Raw genomic sequence first — 20,150 nt, forward strand, 5'->3', positions numbered from 1 at the left:
CCATGACCTGAGAGGACTGGGCGTGGAGCCAGGAGGTGGGGACCGGGCTCAGGCAGGCTAACCGGGTTGCAGGGTGAAATTAAAAGGGAGGAGGAGAGCGCCGACCCATCAGAACTCACGCTCCTTCCTGGTGGCCTGGTGCCCAGGAGAGGAGCTGGGGGAGCCGGGGCCGCAGCCGCCCAAGCTGACCTCGGAGGCTGGGAGCCAGAGGACAGGATGGCCCCGCGGAAGGCCGTGCGGCTGTCCCTGAGGAAGCCCACCCATGCCGTGTGTGTGGCAGGAGTCGAGATGCTGGTGGACATCTACAAGTGAGAGCCTGGAGCCTCCATCTGGCTGCAGGGGGCTGGGTTTGAATGGAGGGGGGCCCAAGGCAATGGGGTCGGTGCCCAGAGAAGAGTTTGGGCACCTTGGGGGATGCCAGCAAGAGGCTGTTTTGACAGAAGAGTAGGTGGAGTTGGCTGCGGAGCCTGGGAGGGAGCGATTAGGATCTGGTCAGGGAACCGCAGGCCCCAGCTCCTGGGGCTGAGGTCAGGACTTTGGCCTCCACCTCCTGGAAGAGGCTCTGGCCTTGGGGACTACAGCTCTGAACCCTGGAGCCAGGCTCTGGGCTCCAGGCTCTGTGTTCTGATCTCCGGAGGAATTCATATAGAGAGTGAGCATGAATTGTTGCTCAAGGTTGGGAGGGGACCTGGCTGTCTCTTTCTTCCCTCCGCTCTGGCCAGCTCCCTTCTCTCTGCGGTGAGGGCTGTGCATGGCAGCTTGGTCTCTGGAGGCCAGCCAGGGGCAACCGAGGTGACTGGGATGAAGAGGGAGTGCCGGGGAAGGCTCGATGACTTAATAGAAGAAGTAAATCTGGAGCAGGGCCAGGGACCTGGGCTTGCCAGGAGGTGTAGATGGTGGTGTTGATGATGGTGGTGGTGTTGATGGTGGTGGTGTTGATGGTGGTGTTGGTGGTGGTGTTAATGATGATGTGGTGGTGTTGATGGTGGTGTTGATGATTTTGGTGGTGTTGATGATGTGGTGGCATTGATGATGATGGTGGTGTTGATAGTGGTAGCATTGATGATGATGGTGGTGGCATTGATTAAGATGGTGTTGGTGTTAATGATGGTGGTGGTGTTGACGGTGGTGTTGGTGTTGGTGTTAATGATGGTGGTGGTGTTGGTGGTGGTGGCATTGATGATGGTGGTAGTGGCATTGATGATGATGGTGTTGGTGTTAATGGTGGTGGTGGTGTTGACAGTGGTGTTGGTGGTGGTATTGATGATGATGTTGATGGTGGCGGCCTTAATGATGATGATAGTGGCATTGGTGATGATGGTGGTGGTGGTGATGATGGTGGTGGTGATGGTGGTGTTGGTGGTGATGGTGGTGGTGTCGATGATGGTGTTGATGGTGGTGTTGATGATGATGGTGGTGATGGCGGCAGCAGTGGTGATAGTAGTGGTGATGGTGTTGATGATAGTGGTGGTGGTGATGATGGTGGTGGAGTTGATGATAATGGTGGTGGTGATGATGGTGGTGGAGTTGATGATAATGGTGGTGGTGATGTTGGTGGTGGTGTTGATGATGATGGTGGTGGTGTTGATGGTGGTGGTGTTGATGGTGGTATTGATGGTGGTGGTGGTGGTGATGAGGATGGTGGTGGTGATGGCGGCGGCGGTGGTGGTAGTAGTGGTGGGAAGGATGAAAGCAGTGATAGGATAGTGGCAATGGTGACATCTGAGGGGGGACAGCCATAACATTAGCTTCTCCTGTTGGCCCAAATCCTCCCTGTCTAGACTCTGCTCAGAGGAGGACCTGGATCAGCCTCAGTTTCCCCACCTGGCCACAGAGGGAGCTGTACTTGGTCATCTCCAGGGGACTGACAGTCTGGCTATGGCCAGGGCCCTAAATCCTCTGTAGGTGGGGGCCCAAGTGGGAGGCCCCTGCATGAGGCACTGGGGGCTGTTACCCGGGGGACCTGACCTTCCACTGCCCGCTTGGGTCCCAGTCTCCGTGTTGGCCTGGTTTGGTGAATGAATGCCGGGGCCACCTGCCCCCTGTTCAGGTGAACCTCTGCCCGGGAAGCCTTCCCCATCCCTCCCTCGGAGCGCTAGGAGCCTCGGAATGGCAGATGGAGATCCTGTTTTCTCATGCGTTTTTAGGGCTGCTGAATTTAGTGAGTAAAATTACAGGATGCCCAGTTAAGCTTGAATTTCAGATAAGCAACAATTATACGTGTGTGTGTGTGTGTGTGTGTGTGTGTGTGTGTGTGTGTGTGTGGTGTGTGTGTGTTTTATTTATTTGCTGTACTGGAGATGGAACCCAGGGCCTTGTGCATACTGGGCAAGGGCTCTACTACTGAGCTACATCCCTAGTCCTAAGTCAATTTTTTTAAAACATATTGCATGGGACACACTTGTAGTAGTACAAAAATCTGAGCTGGATATGGTGGCACGTACCTATAATCCCAGTACTTGGGAGGTTGAGACAGGAGGACCTCGGGTTTGAGGCCGGTGTCAGCAACTTTTTAAGTCTTTTTAAGACTCTGTTTCAAAATAAAATATAAAAAATAAAAAAAAGAGCTGGCAGTGTAGCTTGGAGGTAGAATGCCCCTAGGTTTATCCCCCAGGACTACAAACAAAAACAACAGAAGCCTCCTACATCTGCTGTTTAGCTGAAGCCCAGGTGTAACTAGCACCCTGAGTTTCACCTGACAATCCTACTTTAACGCCGCCGAGAGCAGGCAAGGAGTCCCGAGTGTCCCTCCCCCTTCCTGATTCCAGGCCTCAACTCTCATCCAAGGGCCTGGTTGTTTCCGGAAGGTTCTTTTAACCTTGGGCCCTGTGTCCTGCCGCTGACTAAGGCTGGAAGCATCCGACAGGGAGCCGGGGGATCTGAGTTCTGGTCCAGTTCTGCGCTGACTCACCGCCAGGTCACTGGCCCTCCCGGGGCTTCTCTTCTGAGCCCTGTGAGGTGAGCTGGGCTCTCCACAGAAGTTCTGCATGGAGATAAAGGGCTTGGACTCGGGCTGAGCAGACCACTTCTCCTCCTGCCCCTTTCCTTCCTGGCTGTGACCTCCAGCAAATGATTGTACGTCTCTGAGTCTCCTTGTCTGACAGATGGGGAAACAAGGGCACCAACCTTAGTGGGTTTGGAGAGGGTGGAAGAGACCACGCGTACACACGTGCACACATGCTTGTTGTCTTTGTGCTGGGCCAGGGGAGGGACAGGAGGAAGCTGCCTGTGCCCTGGCCATCGCTAGGAGGGAGACCTCCACCAAGCAGCCCTTAGAGACCCTCACCTTGGGTGCTGGGGGACCAGCTACTGAGAGTCTAAACCAGAGCCTAGCCGTCCCTTCCACAGCTCTGCGGGATCTCCTGCCAGTGAGGGGGTGCACAGGGGCGGTCTGGAGTCTGCAGCTGGGCAGGTCCTGGAGGAGCCTGGCGCTTACTCCCGCCCGGCTGGCCAGGAGTGAGGGCTGTGCCCTGAGGAAGGATGAGGTCAGGGCTCCTGTGCTCTTGCTAGGTACCTGGCTCCAGCTGAGGCCAAGCAAGGGGCTGCTGACTAGTCCGGTGGCAGGATCTGGCAGCCCCCAAAGAGGAGGCATCGCAGTCACCTGGCCCTCCAGGTGATGTCACAGGAAGTGATTAATCCCCCCAGGGGCTGCACAGACTGTTATTTGGAGCAAAGTTTGTGTTTGGGGTAATTGTGTGCCCTGGGTCTAATCCCTGCTGAGGAACTCTTAGGACCCCCGATTCAGCATATGCTATAGATTCTGATCCCTAGCTCCAGCGGGCTAGCTCACCACCTGTCTCCTTCCTAACAGTGGGCTAGCTCACCACCCTGCCCCCCCACGCCAGTGGGCTAGCTCACTACCCTGATCTCCATACCCCAGTGGGTTAACTCACCCACCCTGACCCCTATTCCCCAGTGGACTAGCTCACAACCCTGACCCCTATACGCCAGTGGGCTAGCTCACAACCCTGACCCCCTGTACCCCAGTGGGCTAGCTCACCCACCCTGACCCTTATACCCCAGTGGGCTAGCTCATCATTCGGACTGCCCCCCCCACTCAGTGGACTAGCTCACCACCCTGACCCCCTGTACCCCAGTGGGCTAGCTCACCACCCTGATCCCCTGGATCTGGCCAGATTACCCTGGCTGTCCCTGTCCTTGCCTGGGGATTTCATATGACTCCTGGAGTAAAGAAGGGGGCAGTGTGGGGAATCCACTTTGTGATCCAGCACAGCCCTCCTTATTTATCCAGAGGCCAGAGTCAGGCTCTCGGGGGCACCTTTGTTCTTTGGGATGGAGAGGTGGGCCGGGTAGGGGACGGGAACATTCTCTGGGCTTTTCCCAAGTACCAAAGCACAGTAGATCCTTCAGGTCGAAAGTGATGGAATTTGAGGCTAGGGAGAAGGGATGCTGTGGGGCGTCTCAGGTGAGCCCTGGAGAGGCCCCGGGCAAGGTGCACATTTAGGGGTCCCCTGTGTTTAAACAACTGACAAGGTCGGTTAGAGTGGGCCGACAACCTGGAGTGCTAAAATCCACTGTGTGCTGCATTCCTGTTGTTTACTCGAGCAGATGAATGCTCTTAACTTGCACAGAAGCACAATGAAGCGTAATTGGGCTCCTCATGAGATAATTATAGGACTGTGCCAACACTAACACTAACCCGGTGAGTGACGGCTGCGGGCGCTGGCCCCAACACCCACCCCGGCTCCATCCTGGTGCCCTGTCGCTGTGGCAGCAAGGACACCCTTATTTGGAAGTGGTGTTCAGAGCTGGAGCTTGAGGCTTCCTGGAAACTATGAGGCTGGTCGAGAACGTTTCCTCTTCAACTGAGGATTTTAGAATCCAGACTTGGAACAGTGGGGTGCGGGCATTCTGGGGGTGTGAAATATTGGCATCGGGAAAGGTGCAGGGCCAGCCCCTCGACTCCACAGAAGATCCTGTCTCCTGGGTTCTAGTTGCCACTGGCCACTTTGAGATGAGCTGGGACATGCTCCTCGACCCTGGCCCCCTCTTCCCATCTCCCTTTCGTTCCTATCACTTCTTGGACTCCAGTGTTGGAATCGTTCCTCATTCTGTCCCCCTCTTTTCCCCTTCCCAGCTCCCTCACTCCCCTGCCCTGGTCCTCCTCTTCCTCTTCCTCCTCTTCCTCCTCCTCCTCTTCCTCCTCCTCCTTCTCCCCTTCCTCCTCCTCTTCCTCCTCCTCCTTCCCCTCCTCCTCCTTCCCCTCCTCCTCCTCTCCTCCTCTTCCTCCTTCCCCTTCTCCTCCTTCCCCTCCTCCTCCTCTTCTTCCTCTTCATCCTCTTCCTCCTCCTCCTTCCCCTCCTCCTCCTTCCCCTCCTCCTCCTTCCCTTCCTCCTCTCCCTCTTCTTCCTCTTCTTCCTCCTCCTCCTCCTTCCCCTCCTCTCCTCCTCCTCCTCCTTCCCCTTTCCTCCTCCCCTTTCCTCCTCCTCTTCCTTTTCTCCTCCTCCTCCTCCTCTTCCTCTTTCTCCTCCTCCTCTTTCTCCTCCTCCTCTTCCTCTTTCTCCTCCTCCTCTTCCTCCTCTTCCTTCTCCTCCTCCTCCTCTCCTCCTCTATCTCCTCCTCCTCCTCTTCCTCTTTCTCCTCCTCCTCTTCCTTCTCCTCCTCCTCCTCCTCCTCCTCCTCCTCCTCTTCCTCCTCCTCCTCCTCTTCCTCTTTCTCCTCCTCCTCTTCCTTCTCTTCCTCCTCCTCCTCCTCCTCCTCCTCCCTGGTCCCTGCTCTTCCTCTCTCACTGGGAACCAGGGGACTCAAGAGAAGATTCTAGATGCACAGGATGTATGGGAGGCAGTTTTCCTGGGATGCAGGATGCTCGCCCTCCTGCCCCTGGAGGGCTGGAGGTGGGGTGGGTGGGATGCAGGGCTGGAAATGGCAAGTCCACACCCAGCTGAGGATGGACGGGTGCCTGGGAAGGCCCGGGAGGGGAGCCTCAGCTCCCAGCTAGGGAGCGTCCAAGGCTGTGCTCCAGGCCTCCAGCCATGCAGGGGAAGCAGGGACATGCAGACCTTGGCAGGGCTGGCCCCTCAGGTCATGCACGCCTGTGTCGGACCCCAGAGCAGGAAACCCCAGCACCCTGCGTGGGAGTCCAAGCTGCTGGAAGCCCCGCACCTCCCAGCCAGGTCTTGGGCACCATTCTGAGACAAGCAGGAGGGGAGGAGGTCACAAAGTCCACAGGGGCACCTGCAGAGGGGCAGCTGGCGGGTCCTCAGCCAGACTGACCAGGGCGGCTGGGCTAAGGGGAGAGTGGGCGGGGCCGCTGGACTCGCCCCCCCTCCTCACCTGACTGGGGAGCAGGGATCAGGCTGTGTGACCTGGGGCCAGTCTCTGGCTCTGAAGTTGATATTTTCATAGATAAGGAATTTTGTAATCTACAGAAAGCATAAAGTACACTGGGGAGGGGAGGGGGATTCAGGACAGCGACTTTAGTTTGGGATCCTCTTTCCCAGCTCACTCTGGTCCCCAGGGCCTCGGCCTGGCCTGGGAGACCAGTGAGTGACAGCGGGGCGGGCAGGGATTCCCTTAGGGAATTCTGAGACCCCGCCCTGAGCAATGACAGGGCAGGAGGCACCCAGATGGATCAATTGATTGATTGATTGCTGTCTGGGGGAGGAGAGGACGCAGCCCCGCCCGGGGTGATGCTAGGTTCTGAGGATTTGCCTCTGTGTGCTGTGGATTTGTGTTGGCGGGGGAGGAGGAGCCTCCCTGACCTTTGCCCTCAAAGGGGCGAAAGGTCAGGCCAAAGGGGGGTGTAGAGCACCCACACTCCTTGCGGTCTTGACCCCACTGCAGTCATTGGGGGGGGGTACTAGGGATTGAACCTAAGGACATTCTACCTCTCTCAAATAGGGCTACATTTGCCGGGCGTGGTGGCGCACCCTTGTAATCCCCGCGCTCGGGAGGTGGAGACAGGAGGATTACTCAGATTCGAAGCCAGTCTCGCTGGCTTAAGAGACCCTGTTTCCAAATAAAAATATAAAAAATAGGTGTCTGGGAATGTAGCCTGGAGGTAGAAGGGTTTCCAGGAACCCCAGTACCACCAAAAAAACAAAACAAATAAATAAATTTAAAAAAATAGGGCTACATTCCCAGCCCTATTTTTTTTTTTTTGAAACAGTATCTCACTCAGTTGCTGGAAGTCTCCCTAAGTTCTTTTTTTTTTTTTTTTTTTTTTTGGTGGTACAGGGGATGGAACCCAGGGGCATTCTACCTATGAGCTCCACCCCCAGCCCTACTTTTTTATTCTTTATTTTGAAACAGGGTTTCGCTGAGGTGCAGAGGGCCTCACTAAGTAGCTGAGGCTGTCCTCGAATCTGGATCCTCCTGTCTCTGCCTCCCAAGTGCGGGGATTAAAGCGTGCGCCACCACGCCCGGCTTCCTAAGTTCTTGAAGCTGGCTCAAACCTGTGATCTTCCTGTCTCAGCCTCCCAGGTACTGAGATTACTGACATGCACCACCACGCCCAGTACCTGCCCGAGGCAGACATTTAATAATCTCTGCTGGGCTCTGGCACGGGGCTGACCCGTCTCCCTGGGGGGGGGGGGGTGCCCGTCTCACATCTGGCATTGATGAGTGCGCACCTGCCATTTTCTTGGACGGGCAGGAGTGAAGGGCAGCGTCCTCCCTCCCTGGGTCTGCCCAGCCCGCCATGCCTTCAGATGCCCTCCGTGGCAGTGATGGCGATGACCAGGGCGGTGCTGGGAAGCGCTCGCTACGCCGTCTCAGCTGAATCTCCCAGCACGCCTGCTAGGCAGGACATACAATTCCCATTGGGCGGGCAAATTAATCAAGGCACAAAGAGGTGGAGAGGCTTTTCTAAAGTCGCACAGCAAATGCTGGGCCTGGGGTTTGAGCCCCGTCTGTCTGATTCTGGATTCTGTGAGCGCCCATTATCTGGGAATCGTCTTGCGGGTCAGTGTGAGGGTTGGGCCTGGGGAGGGCATAGAGTGGCTTTGGGGTCGCCTCCCCCCATGACTATTCTCTGCACTTCCTTCTGCTTCTGTCTCCTGGGGAGGAATAGTTGCTCTGCACCCAGTGGCCCGGGGCCCTGGGGATGGAATCGGAGACCCAACGAAGGCCGCTGCTTCTTTTTTTTTTTTTTTTTTTGGTGATACTGAGGTTCCTGGAACCCGTTCTACCTCCAGGCTACACTCCCAGACCTATTTTTATATTTTTATTTGGAAACAGGGTCTCCTAAGCCAGCAAGGCTGGCTTCAAACCTGTGCTATCCTCCTGTCTCTGTCTCCCAAGCGCGGGGATTATAAGGGTGCGCCAGAACACCGGCTACGAAGGCCGCTTCTAATGGTGGGGAGTCTCCCTAGAGGGCTGTGGTAGCAACCCTTCATCTCTGTGTTCCTGGTGCCCCGGTGACCCCTGACTCATGGAAGGTGCCCAGGAAAGCATGCTCAGGCAGAGCCCAGGTGGGAGGGCTGTGCCCAGGGCATGGAGGCCTGCAGTCTGTGGGCCTGCCTGTGCGGGCTGAGGGTGAGGGGCGCTGGACACTCCACGGGCACACTAGTCTAGAGCCTGCCCACCCTGCTCCTGTCCCCAGGGCCTGTCGAGAGCGCAGCTGCAGGGAGACTGCACGGGGGTGGAGGCTCCTCTGACCTGCTGTCTGTCCCTGGAGACAGACTGGATGGCAGATTTCCTGGGTGTGGGGGTAGGGTGTGACCTCAGGGCCCCAAGTGACGGAAGCTAAGAAGGCGGGAGTGGCCGCTTCCCAATGATCCGGGCTGTCAAAGCAGAGAGGGTGTGAGGCAGTGAGCTCCCTGTCATGGGAGGCGGTCATGCAGAGCCCGGCTCTGCACTCCTGGGTCCCCCAACCCAGCACATGTGTGTCCGTCTCCATCTTGTCGTCCATGGCAGGCAGGGACCGGCAGGCTGCGGGTGCCACCCAGCCGGCCTGCACTGACCTCCCTCTGCCGGGGTCAGGCCGGTGGGTGGGCACCAGGAAAGGGCTTTCCTCCCTCTGGCTCTTCCTGCCGTAGGTCTCCCCAGTTTGCTCCCAAGAAACCATGCCAAGGTGTTTATGTTGGCAGTTTCAACATTTTCCTGTTTTCCTGACTGTCTCCTCCCTGTGGCCTGACCCGGGCACGCTCAGGGCACACACGCTCACTTCAGTGCCAGCCAACGATAGAAGAAGGGACGCCTGCCACTCCCTGCTCCCTCTGTCGGCCGTGTGACCCGGAGGAGAGTTACTCAACTTCTCCGAGAAGATGTCTTCATTGGTTAAATGGGGACAGAAGTTCCTCCCTGGGAGGAGGGCTGTGTGCGTGAGATCATGGGCATGGACAGCTAAGTGTGCTCCTGGTGCACAGCAGGTGCTTGAGAATCCGAGCTCCTTTCCCACCCGCTAGAGCTGGTCGGGACCAGCAGGCAGGTCCTGCCCAAGCCAGCCGGCAGGGCTGGGGATTACCACAGAGTCTGCGATCCCCGCCCCGCCCTGGTGCCTGCCCCTGTGCCTTCTCTAGGAATTGACTCCATTTTTCTGGTAGCTGCTTCTCTCCTGACCCTGCGTGGCCGGCCCTGCTCTGGAAGAGGGCAGCGGACCCTGCAGGGCGGGTTGGCGGGACGCTGCCTTGGCGGGCACAGATGGCCCATAACAGTCCCAAGGAACAGCTGCCCCAGCACCGTGGGGCACAGAGGAAGGGACGGGGTCCTGGCAGGTGTGGCGGGGTGCTGGGGAGGGGGCTCTGAGGATGGCTGCTGGCACTGATCAGCACACTTGAAATGCCTTATCGGCAGACCCCCCCCCCTCCCACAGCCCCAGGAGATGGCTCTCCGGACTTACCCATTTCACAGAGGAGAAAATCAAAGCTCAGAGGGCTGATGAGACCAGACTGAGGCCACACTCCCCACAGCGCCCAGGGAAGAGGGGGCACCAGAGCCGGTCTTAAGCAAAGGCTCCTGCTCCCTCTGCCCCTGCAGCGATGGGGAGGGGCTTCGGATGGAAATGACCGCTAGGGTGGGGATTGGTGAGGGTGACAGGGGATTCCAGGACGCCATGATGGTAATGACCCTGGTTCCTTTCGCAAGTGCACGCCTCACCTGGCTGTGATTTGGGGACCGGCCAGGACTGCGTTCCTGGTCTGGGGTCTGCTCCTAGGCCACACCACAGGGAAGCAGCCTGCGGGAGGCTCCCACGCCCGCCTGTCACTTAACCCACGGCCACAGCCAGGGAGAGGAACCCAGGGAGCTGCGTGCAGAGGTGCGGGCGGAGGTGGGGCAGGATGCCAGGAGTGAGATTTGAGGTAGCAGCCAACGCCCTGCCCGCCACAGCCCGCCTCTCTCCAGCCCCAGCGAGATACAGCAGCCCCCTGCCCTGCATGCAGGACACCTGCTGTCCATGCCTGCTCCCCTATCACCTGCAGGGGAGCCCAGCACCCCGGAGAGGGGCGAACTGGGGCAGCTCTACCCTGCAGGATACTGGGGGGCTCAGACCTTGACAGCCCTGGGGTACTTGAACCATGTCTATCCTTTCCTGTTCTTTTTTTTTTTTGGTGGTACTGGGATTTCTGGAAGCCCTTCTACCTCCGGGCTACACTCCCAGACCTATTTTCTATACATTTTAAAATTTGGAAACAGGGTCTCTTAAGCCAGCGAGGTTGGCTTCGAACCTGCGCCATCCTCCTGTCTCCGCCTCCCAAGCGCGGGGATTACAAGCGTGCGCCACCACGCTTGGCTTCCTGTTCTTTCATTACAGTATTCTCTTGAGTTGGCGTTGTGTGGCCAGCGCTGTGATTTGGAGACTCTTACACAAAACTGGGGATTGGCTTCCCGCAGCTCTGCTCTCCTTGAAAGGGCCCCTGTGGCAGTGACGACGACAGTCCCTGGGGTGGGACGGGGTCTCCCACCAGCTGGGAACCCTTCTGCTGCCGGCTGTGGGTCCTGGGCTCTCTCTCGGGATGCTTGGGAACACAGTTCTGGGGCCGGGCAGCTGGATTCACATCCCAGCGCCCAGGCAGCCTGGCAGAGCCACGCCACAGCCTGGGGTGCTGTGGGCTTGTTCATTATGTGGCTACCGTGCTCCTGATCCGCCAGGTGCTGGACCCTCGGATGACAGCGGCACTGCAGAGAGATAAAATAGCAAAGGTCATCGCGTTCTCGGGGGAGAGGCGGGCGATGAGCAGGTGCGCCGCGTCGGTGAGCAGGGCTACGGGTGGGAACGAAGCTGGGGCAGGCACGCAGGTGCACGAGGTCATTCATGGCATCCTGGTTGGAATATGCAGTCAGGGAAGACCTCTCTGGAAGAAAGCAAGGGCCTGTGTGTACCGCAGGGATCTTGTGGGCAGAATATTCCAGATGAAAAGGACTGCAGGCTTGGTGTGCTGGCGGGAGAGGAAGCAAGTGCCTGTGGGGAGGGGTGGCCAGGTCGGAAAGGAGGCTTGGGAGGCACGGGCTGCTGGGAAGGTTCTGAGCCAATGGACCCACTGAAAGATGAAAATAGCCGGGCGTGGTGGCGCACACTTGTAATCCCAGCATTCAGAGGATCGCGGTTTGCGGACAGCCTCAGCTACTACTTACTTAGTGAGGCCCTCTGCAACTCAGTGAGACCCGGTTTCAAAATAAAGAATAAAAAAATAGGGCAGGGGGTGTAGCTCGGAGGTCGAATGCTCCTGGGTTTCATCCCCAGATCCGCAGAAAGAAAGAAAGAAAGAAAGAAAGAAAGAAAGAAAGAAAGAAAGAAAGAAAGACAGACAAAGGTAATAACCACCCAAACCTCGTCAGTCCCGGTCGCTTTCCTGCGCTCCGCCGTCACGTGTGTTTGGGGAGCAGAGCTAAGCAACGGGGCGCAGTCGGGCCTCTCTCGAAGCTCCTCTGAGTTGAATGGTGTTGGGCTGGAAACTGAAACGGAGCCTCATGGGGTTATTACACCACAAGGATTGGCAGAGGCTGCAAGTCAGGGCTTCATCTGTTGTTTTCTTGATGGTCTAGACGTAAGACAGTGACGGAGAAAGGTTAATAATACAGATGAAAATTTAAAGTGTATTGAATTGCCAGGCGTGGTGGCGCACACCTGTAATCCCAGTAAATGCATGATCGGAAACACTCTAAAATCTGAAACGTCGGAAGTATCATGCTGGCACTCATCCTATACTTTATTCCACAAAACCCCATGGCTCCTAGTAGGTGCCATGCCCCGTGCCAGGCGGCCCCTGGCACATCCATGAGCAAGCAGGGCCAGCGCCCCCTCCGGCGCCTTCAAGTTGGGTGAGGAGAAGCCGCAGGGAGCGGGCAGGAAACGCACGCTAGTGTCTCAGTGTTGGGTCTAAGGCAGATGCTATGTCCCTGGATCTTCCATCCTTCTTTCTCTTTCTTTCTTTCTTTCTTCCCTTCTTTCTTCTTCTCTTTCTTTCTTCTCCCTCCTCTTTCACTCTCTTTTTCTCTCTCTCTTCCCCCCTCCCTCCCTTCCTTCCTTCCCCCTATTTCAAAAAGAAAAATAAAATAGGGCTGGAGTGTAGCTCAGAGGTAGAATGCCCCAGTACTCTCCCATAAAAAAGTGTATTCAAGTCTATAACCATTGCATTGGGGTTAACACAAAATACTGAAGCAGCATTCTCCTTCTTCTTCTTCTTCTTCTTCTTCTTCTTCTTCTTCTTATTATTATTATTATTATTATTATTATTATATTTTTGGTACTGGGGGTGGAACCTGGGGCATTCTACCTCCGAGCTACACCCTCAGCCCTATTTATTTTTATTATTCTTTATTTTGAAACAGGGTCTCATTGAGTTGCAAAAGGCCTCACTAAGTAGTAGCTGAGGCTGTGAACCCAGATCCTCCTGTCTCAGCCTCCCGAATGCTGGGATCGCAAGCGTGCGCCGCCACGCCCGGAGCAATCTTTCACTACGGCCCGATCAGCAGAGAGGTTGCTCACGTCACTGATGAATGAGCGACGCGTGTCGCACGTCTTCACGGTTCCACTTTCGCCTCACGCCGGAGCACAAACAAAAACATCAGCCCATCGTCATGTCAGGCACAAGATTTAATGGCAATAAATGTATAGGGAGGCACTAGAAGGATGGGGAACCGCTGCCTGTGTCGGAGTGAGGTCACACTCTAACTGTGGGTGGGTTACAGTTATAAGAAATGGGCTTGGTGGAATTTGCAACCTGTTTTACAATAAGGAAACTATAGCGCAACCACCTGTCTTGCTATATAGAAGCTGGGCAGGGGAGCGCACGCCTCCCGGGTGATTCCAGTACTTGGGAGGCTGAGACAGGAGGATCCCAGGTTTGAGGCCAGCCTCGGCAACTCAGCAAGACCCTTGTTCCAAAATAGAAACTTAAAAAAGGGCTGGGTGTGTGGCTCAGGGGTAGAACACCCTTGGGTTCGATCCCCAGCACCACAAATAGTAATATGTGGCGTATTATAATTTGTATGTTGTGTAACACACATCATTTATATCAGGTTGTTGTTAAACACTCCCAGCTCACAATCCCCCGAGGTCAGGGGCTCAGGGTGGTGGCAGAGGTCACGGAGGAGAGGCCCGGGGGTCATGGAGAGCAAGCAGGGCCTGCGTCCCTGTGTTCGGGTGGAAACGTATTTCATCCGTGGTGGGCTTCTCTGCCGGTCAACAAGGGAAGGAGAGAGGCCCCTTGGATCCGTACAGCGATTCTGGTGGGCGGGAAGCAGGCAGCTGTCAGAGCAAGATGAGGGCCGGGCCATGGGGTGCGGGCAGAGGGAGCCCAGGGCACCAGGGTGCAGGATGAGGAGTGTCGGTTTGTAGGGAGGGAGACGGAGCCGGGCCATGCCAAGAGAGGGGCGCGTGCTCCCGCGAGGCCTGGCCCTGGGCTTTGTCTGGGAGGGCAGGCGTGGATTTAGACTTGGTGGTGGTGTGCTGGGCAGCCGGGTGTGGGCAGAGGCAGGCGACCCGCTCTGGGCATGAGGGGAGGGGCTCTGGAGAGAGGGAAGTTGTGGGCCGGCTTCCTCGGGCTCAGCCTGGGGAAGGCCGGTGGACAGGGCGGACTGGGTGGCGTCTCAGAGCCACGGGGCCACGGGGCGCAGGTGCAGAGCCAGCGAGGAGGGCCGGATGGGACCGCGAGAATCAGAGAGAGCGGGCTCAGCCTTCCTGGGCTGCGGGTCCCAGTGGGATCGCGCCTGGTTGTTTGGGCTGTGTCAAAGGGACTGAGGGGGTTTGTCGAGAAGTGATGTTTAAGCCGAGCCCAGACGTCCCCTTGGTTTGCCTCTGGGCGCTGTGCATCCGGAATCTGCAGGGCACTTCCTCTGACCCTGTGGCCCAGGAAAGCTGGCCGACCAGCTGCGCGGGGAGGGCTGGTGGTGTGAGAGAGGGGCGGGGATCCTGAGGCAGGCTTTGTGGGTGCCCTCTGGAGCCCAGAGCTCTGGAATATCAGGCAGATGTGGGGGGCACTGTGGAGAGGGAGACGTTGCCCCGAGTCCCCTATAGATCAAGTGCTGTGTCCCTGCTTGAGGACGGATGAGCCGAGAGCCCTCCACAGGGTACTGGGAAGTGAGACTGTTCATTTGTTAACGAATGTTTATTTGAGCACCTACTATGTGTCGGGCATTGCATACATTCTGACAACACGGTGATGAGCAAACAAACTCCCCTCTGTCACAGAGCTGAGCTAGCAGGAGAGATGGACAATACACAGGCACGATTAAGAATCAGAGCAGGGGAAGGGGGAAGGCAGGTGGGCAGGTGTAGCATTAAATGGACTGACGGGGTTTGTTGAGGAGCGATGTGTAAGCAGAACCTTGCAGTTGGAGGGAGTGGGCCTTCTGAATCTCTGGGGAAGAATGTTGGTGATCAGCGCAAAGGCCCCGAGGCTGGCATCTTTAGGAGAAAAGGCTGTGTGACTTGAGCAAAGTGAGCTTGGGGCTAGAGGTCCTTAGACCATCTATCAAGGGAGGTGTCTGAGCAGCTTGACAGCCCCAGCCCTCTGCTCACGGGAGCGCTCCCCTGAGCCCTGGTCCTTTCCCCCTCTCTTTCCTCTGCCAGTGACGTGCCCAGGGATGCTGAGACTTTTGGGGTCTCCGGGAGCTCCGAGGTAGAGGTCATCATGATCTATGATCCTGCACGGGTAAGAAAACCCACAGGCAAGGACCACTGGCCCCTGGATGCCAATGTGGACGTTGCCTTATCCGTGGACAGAGCCAGTACGGAGTTGAATGATCTCAAGGTAAGAGGCCACTTTCTCAGGGTAGGGAGAAGGGTTTCCCCACCTTAATCCCATAGTGTAGTCCATTCACCTACCACCTACTTGACCGGACCTCACAAAGCTTTCTTCCCCCACACCCACGCCACACGTCTTGACGCAACTCTGGTCACCTGAGCAAATCCTGATTCTGTCAGCTGTGACCCCACAAACCCGACCACGCAACTTAGAAGAAGAAAGATGGATTTGCTCACAGTTCTGGAGATTTCAGAGGTCCGGTCCATGTCAGGCCGGGTCTGTGGAGCTCAGAGCACGGTGGTGGAAAGCACAGAGGCCCCGCCGGGCCTGCCTGCGGGAATTCTGACCGTACCCTACATTGCCTGGCTTCCCAGGTCTTCCTTTGGAACCTGCAGGGGTGTCTCCATGACTCCTTTTTTCCCAGCAAAGCCGGAATTATGTGGACGCCAAAATCGATCACCAGCAGGAAAGAGTTGTCATGCCCTCCTTAATCCCCGTTCCTGGGCTCTCTTTATTCACAGCTGCTGCCAGCTACCTCTGTCATTTTAATTCCAGCTACCTCTGGGCTCTTGTTTCCAGCTATACACTTGGGCTTGAACTGCTCAGACCACATTCCTATCTTTATTCCTGTGCAACACATTTGACTTCCATTTAGCTATCTTACCTTTTTTCACAATACCATTTCCTTGGGCCCCAGCTTTACACATGCCTTTCTGGTCAAACCACTATGTGAGTACGCCTGTGGACATAAGCCTGCCTGGCCACTGTTCCATTTATACACACCCCTACATTTGTCCTGGGTGCAACTCACACACAGGCCCTCCCCAGAGCCTCCATACCCGCATGCACGGGGCAGCACATGCGCTGGGGCCGTGGAGGGAGCCTCCCCCTCATCCAGGCACCACCCCGCACAGGGACCCTAAGTGGCGGCCACAGCCCCCACCGCAGTGGAGGAGCCAGGACTGGTGAGACCGTCGCGGGTAGGGCTGGGGCCTGTGTTACTTGGGTCTCACCTCCCTTGCTGGTCACCTGACTGCAGGCAGAGCCCCAGATGACCTTTTATAAAGGGGTTCTCTCTCCTGGGGCCATCCTGGGGCTCCTTGAGATGCCAACAGGTCTCTGGGTATGGGATCGACCCACAGTAATAGCCCGGTGCTGCAACTGGGGGCAGTGTGTGTAAGAGTGTGTGTGTGTGTGTGTGTGTGTGTGTGTGTGTGTGTGCACAATTCCTCTCTACAGAGGAAGAGGCTGCTTAGATGGAGACAGACCCCCTTCTCTCCTCCTCTCTCCCACATCCCCTGAAGGCCCTGCTGCTCCCACTGGGGCCCCTCTTTCCTCCCCAATCTGCCTCACCCCATCCTTGCCCCCAAGGTAGAGTGCCCGGGCCTCTCTCTGGAGCTCTGCATTCCAACTGAGAGCCCAGGAGCCTTGGGACTCTGCAACCACGGGGCTATCGAGGAGGCCCCCTTCCCCCGCTGCGGCCTCTGAAGGGGCGGCTGTGCTGGCTTAGGTCTGCCTTATCCCACAGGTGAAGGTGTCCTACTTCGGGCAGCAGGAGGGCAGGGCTCTGGGCCACAGCAAGCTGTACCTCACCTGCGTGGGTAAGTGCCCCTGACTCACACGGTAGGTGTGGCCTCCCTGCTGCTCTGGACAGGCTGACTGTGTGAGCAGAGCCCTGGGGAGGGAGGCCAGGCTGGCGCTGCCCCTCTGAGCAGCTTGGCTTCCTTAGAGACCTTCCAGTCTGGAGCCATAGGGTTGCAGACCCCGCAATGCTTAGGGCCATTGGGGGAGGGTCAGAAATCTCACTGCCCAGGGGCTAACAGCTGGCACACAGTAGGCCATCTTCACCCAGCATCCTACCTATACCCATGTATACCGGATTGGACACCAGTATCCAAAACAAAGAGCCACGTGGCCCTCCAGGCAGAGCCCGGGGCAGCCCTGAGAATGATCTAGAAGCCCCAGGCCACTGAGACGGCAGTTCATCGTGCATAGATTAGCAGGTGATTCCGGAGCCAAGGACTTGGGTCCCTCCAACACCAGCATCACAGATGAGACCCACACCCGAACCACTGCCGCGTGGGCTCCCAAGCAGGGGGATGGCGCCCAGGGCCGGGCTGCCGGTCCTCACGGGCTCCGGAGGGGACAAGTGTGTCCGGCCTGGACCTCAGGAGTATGAAGACAGGAGCCCTTCTCTACCGCTTTCCAGATGTTTCCCTCGACGTCGACACAGGCCGCACAGGCAAAGTGAAGAGGGGCCGGGGCAATAAGGTGAGCTCTCCTGGGACCCCAAGCCCGCAGGGTGACCTCGGGGTGGACAGGGCCCTCCCTCCACAAGCGTGGCAGTTTCCAGGATCGGTGGTCCAGCAGCGCAGAGGACCCTTCCAGGGAGGGCCACATTGGCACAAATACACGTGAACTCGTACCTGTGTGATGGCTGGGAAATAGCTCACCCTCTCTGGTCTCTCGTGCCAGCCTGGCACTGGACTTAGTTCTTTTGGTTGTTGTCTTTTCCACTTAGGCGGCTGCATTTGGAAAGGTTGTTGAATGGCCAGATGACCTCCTCTGGTAGAGGAGGCTACGGTAGTGAGACCCAGCTGGGCTATGAAGGGCGAGGAGGAGAATGGGGTGGGCCACAGGCAGTATCTGGAAGCTCCTGGAAGGGGTAGGAGGCAGAGTTTATAAAGAAAGGCAGCCCTGACCACAAGGCTCTGTGGACCAGGTGGGGCAGGGCTGCCGTGGATGGCTGTGCGGGTTGTTAACTGCACAGGGTGCCTGGTCAAGGTGGTAGGTGGGGGCTGTGACACAAATCGTGTCTTGGGCCCTGGTTCGGGTACCCAGGGAGGTGGATACCAGGGCCATAGGGTGCCATACAGGCTGGCAGTGGTCCTGTGCAGTCCCGGAGACCTGAGCCTGAAGCCCAGCTATACAACAAGGCTCACTTCCCAGGGTCTCGCTTCCATTTGCAAAATGGAGAAACTGAGCCCTGGCTGGTGGCTCTGGTGGGGAGAGAGTGCAGGTGCGTCCAGGAGAGGCGGCTGCAGAGTTGGGGGAGCTCCAGCCCCCTCCCCACCCCAGCCGGCAGGGCCTCAAGTGGACAGCAGAGATGTCTGCAGAAATGCCCCAACAGAGTCCTGGGGAGGGGAGGGTCCCCCAGGGATTCTCCAGCCCCTGGCCCTCATCAAGCTCAGGGTGGGCAGCCTCTGTCTCCCGGGCAGGGCCCAGGCTCAGCCAGCTTTGCAGGGCGACATCAGCCTTACTCCTCCAGTGGGTGGTTGTTCACTGAACAAGGGAGAGGCCTCTGGGTCTAGACCCTTCCCAAGAGCTGCAGTCCCCACGTCTCTGACCCCTCTTTCTATCTTTAAGCAAAGCCGGCATCGAGGAGTCTCCAAGCTGAGGAAGCAGCCAGCCCAGGCCCTTCCTAGAGTCCCCGGCTCCCGCTGACCCTCCACATTCTCGTTTTGCCTCAGAACGCCTGGCGCTGGGGCCCGGGGGGCTACGGGGCCATCCTGCTGGTCAACTGCGACAAGGATAATCAGAAGTCCACAGAGCCCGACCTCAGGGACGGCCAGCTGAGGACGCTAGCCAGTGAGTGACGGGCCGGCGGGCGAGGAGGCGGGGCTCCTGCGGGCGGGGCCAGGGTGGCCTCAAGGGGGCGCTGTCCCAGGTCTGCAGGACATGTCCCCGATGGTGCTGAGCTTTGAAGGCCCGGATGAGCTCTTTGACCGTCACAAGCTGGTCTTGAAGGCGCCCGTGTCTGACTTGGAAAGAGTGCGGGTCTTCTGCGCGCGGGGTGAGTGCCCCGCCCTGCCCCAGCATGTCCTCCCGGCTCATCGCGGTGTGCAAACAGACACCCTGTAGGTTCACAGCATCCTCCCGGGGTGGAGGCTCAGCCTCCAGCCCCGTTTCACAGAGAGGGAAAGTGAGGCTTAGTCACATGGATTCACTGGCACCACCGAGTGGGGGCAGAGCAGGTGTTCCAGCCCAGACCTCTGAATCTGCAGGGACTGACCTGTGGTTGTCCCAGCAGGTAGGGAGGGGCAAGGACCAGCCAGACCAGGGCCCCAAATCCCGCTGTCCCGCTAAATTTTGTTGCAGCTTAGCAGAACATGGTGGTACATGCCTGTAATCCCAGTACTTGGGAGGCTGAAATAGGAGGACCTCAGGTTTGAGGTCAGCCTCATCAGCTTAGCAAGAGCCTGTTTCAAAATCAAATTTAAAAAGGGACCGGGGGTGTAGCTTGAAGGTAGAATGTCCTGGGTTTAATCCCCAGGACTTCCTTACTTTTTGCAGATGAGTAATATAGTTCATCTTCTGGGTATGCCTTTTAAACTGTGTGTGTGTGTGTGTGTGTGTGTGTGTGTGTGTGTGTGTGTGTGTGTTGCTAGGGATTGAACCCAAGGGCCTCCTACCTCTTGAGTAGAAGAGTAGGTCTTTTTTATTTTTTATTTATTTTTGTTGTTGTTGTTGTTTGTGGTACTGGGGGTAGAACCCAGAGCCTTTCTACCTCCAGACTATACTCCCAGCCCTATTTTATATTTTATTTGGAAACAGGGTCTCACTAAGTTGCTGAGAGCCTCACCAAGTAGCTGAGGCTGGCTTCGAACCCATGCGATCCTCCTGTCTCAGCCTCCCAAGCACGGGGATTACAAGTGTGCACCACCACGCCCAGCTTTATTTTTTATTTGAAAATAGGGCCTTGCTAAGTTGCTGAGGCTGGCTTTGAACCTGTGATCCTCCTGTCTCAGCCTCCCAAGAACTGGGATGGCAGGCGTGCACCACTGTGCTGGTCTTGCACATTTTCTTCACGTTCATCCATGGGTGCGCATTTGGGCTTTTACCTCTTGTACCAGGGGCCCCTCTCTCTTTACCTGGCATAACGCTTCCGTTAGCCCATACTGCAGAGGAGGCGCCGATGTTCAGAGAAGCTGAGCCATGGAGCCAAGGCCGCACGGCTTGTGTGTGGAAGAGCTCAGACAGGAGTCCGGGGCCCAACCGCAG

General features: G+C 57.1%; 1 protein-coding gene across 1 annotated transcript in view; it reads left to right on the top strand.

Moving 5' to 3' along the window:
• Positions 1-216: 216 nt before the first annotated feature.
• Positions 217-20,150, top strand: part of PADI1 (peptidyl arginine deiminase 1) — a gene marked incomplete at both ends in the record, with an annotated part of 32,277 nt that continues 12,343 nt past the window's right edge. The window contains 6 exons of the mRNA XM_080690601.1: positions 217-308; positions 14,975-15,155; positions 16,678-16,750; positions 17,359-17,420; positions 18,620-18,737; positions 18,817-18,942. Coding sequence (XP_080546727.1) covers positions 217-308; positions 14,975-15,155; positions 16,678-16,750; positions 17,359-17,420; positions 18,620-18,737; positions 18,817-18,942 — 652 coding nt within the window. The remainder of the gene's footprint in view (positions 309-14,974; positions 15,156-16,677; positions 16,751-17,358; positions 17,421-18,619; positions 18,738-18,816; positions 18,943-20,150) is intronic.

Source organism: Muscardinus avellanarius, assembly GCF_963383645.1.
Source record: "Muscardinus avellanarius genome assembly, chromosome: 3".
Classification (NCBI taxonomy): Eukaryota; Metazoa; Chordata; class Mammalia; order Rodentia; family Gliridae; genus Muscardinus; species Muscardinus avellanarius.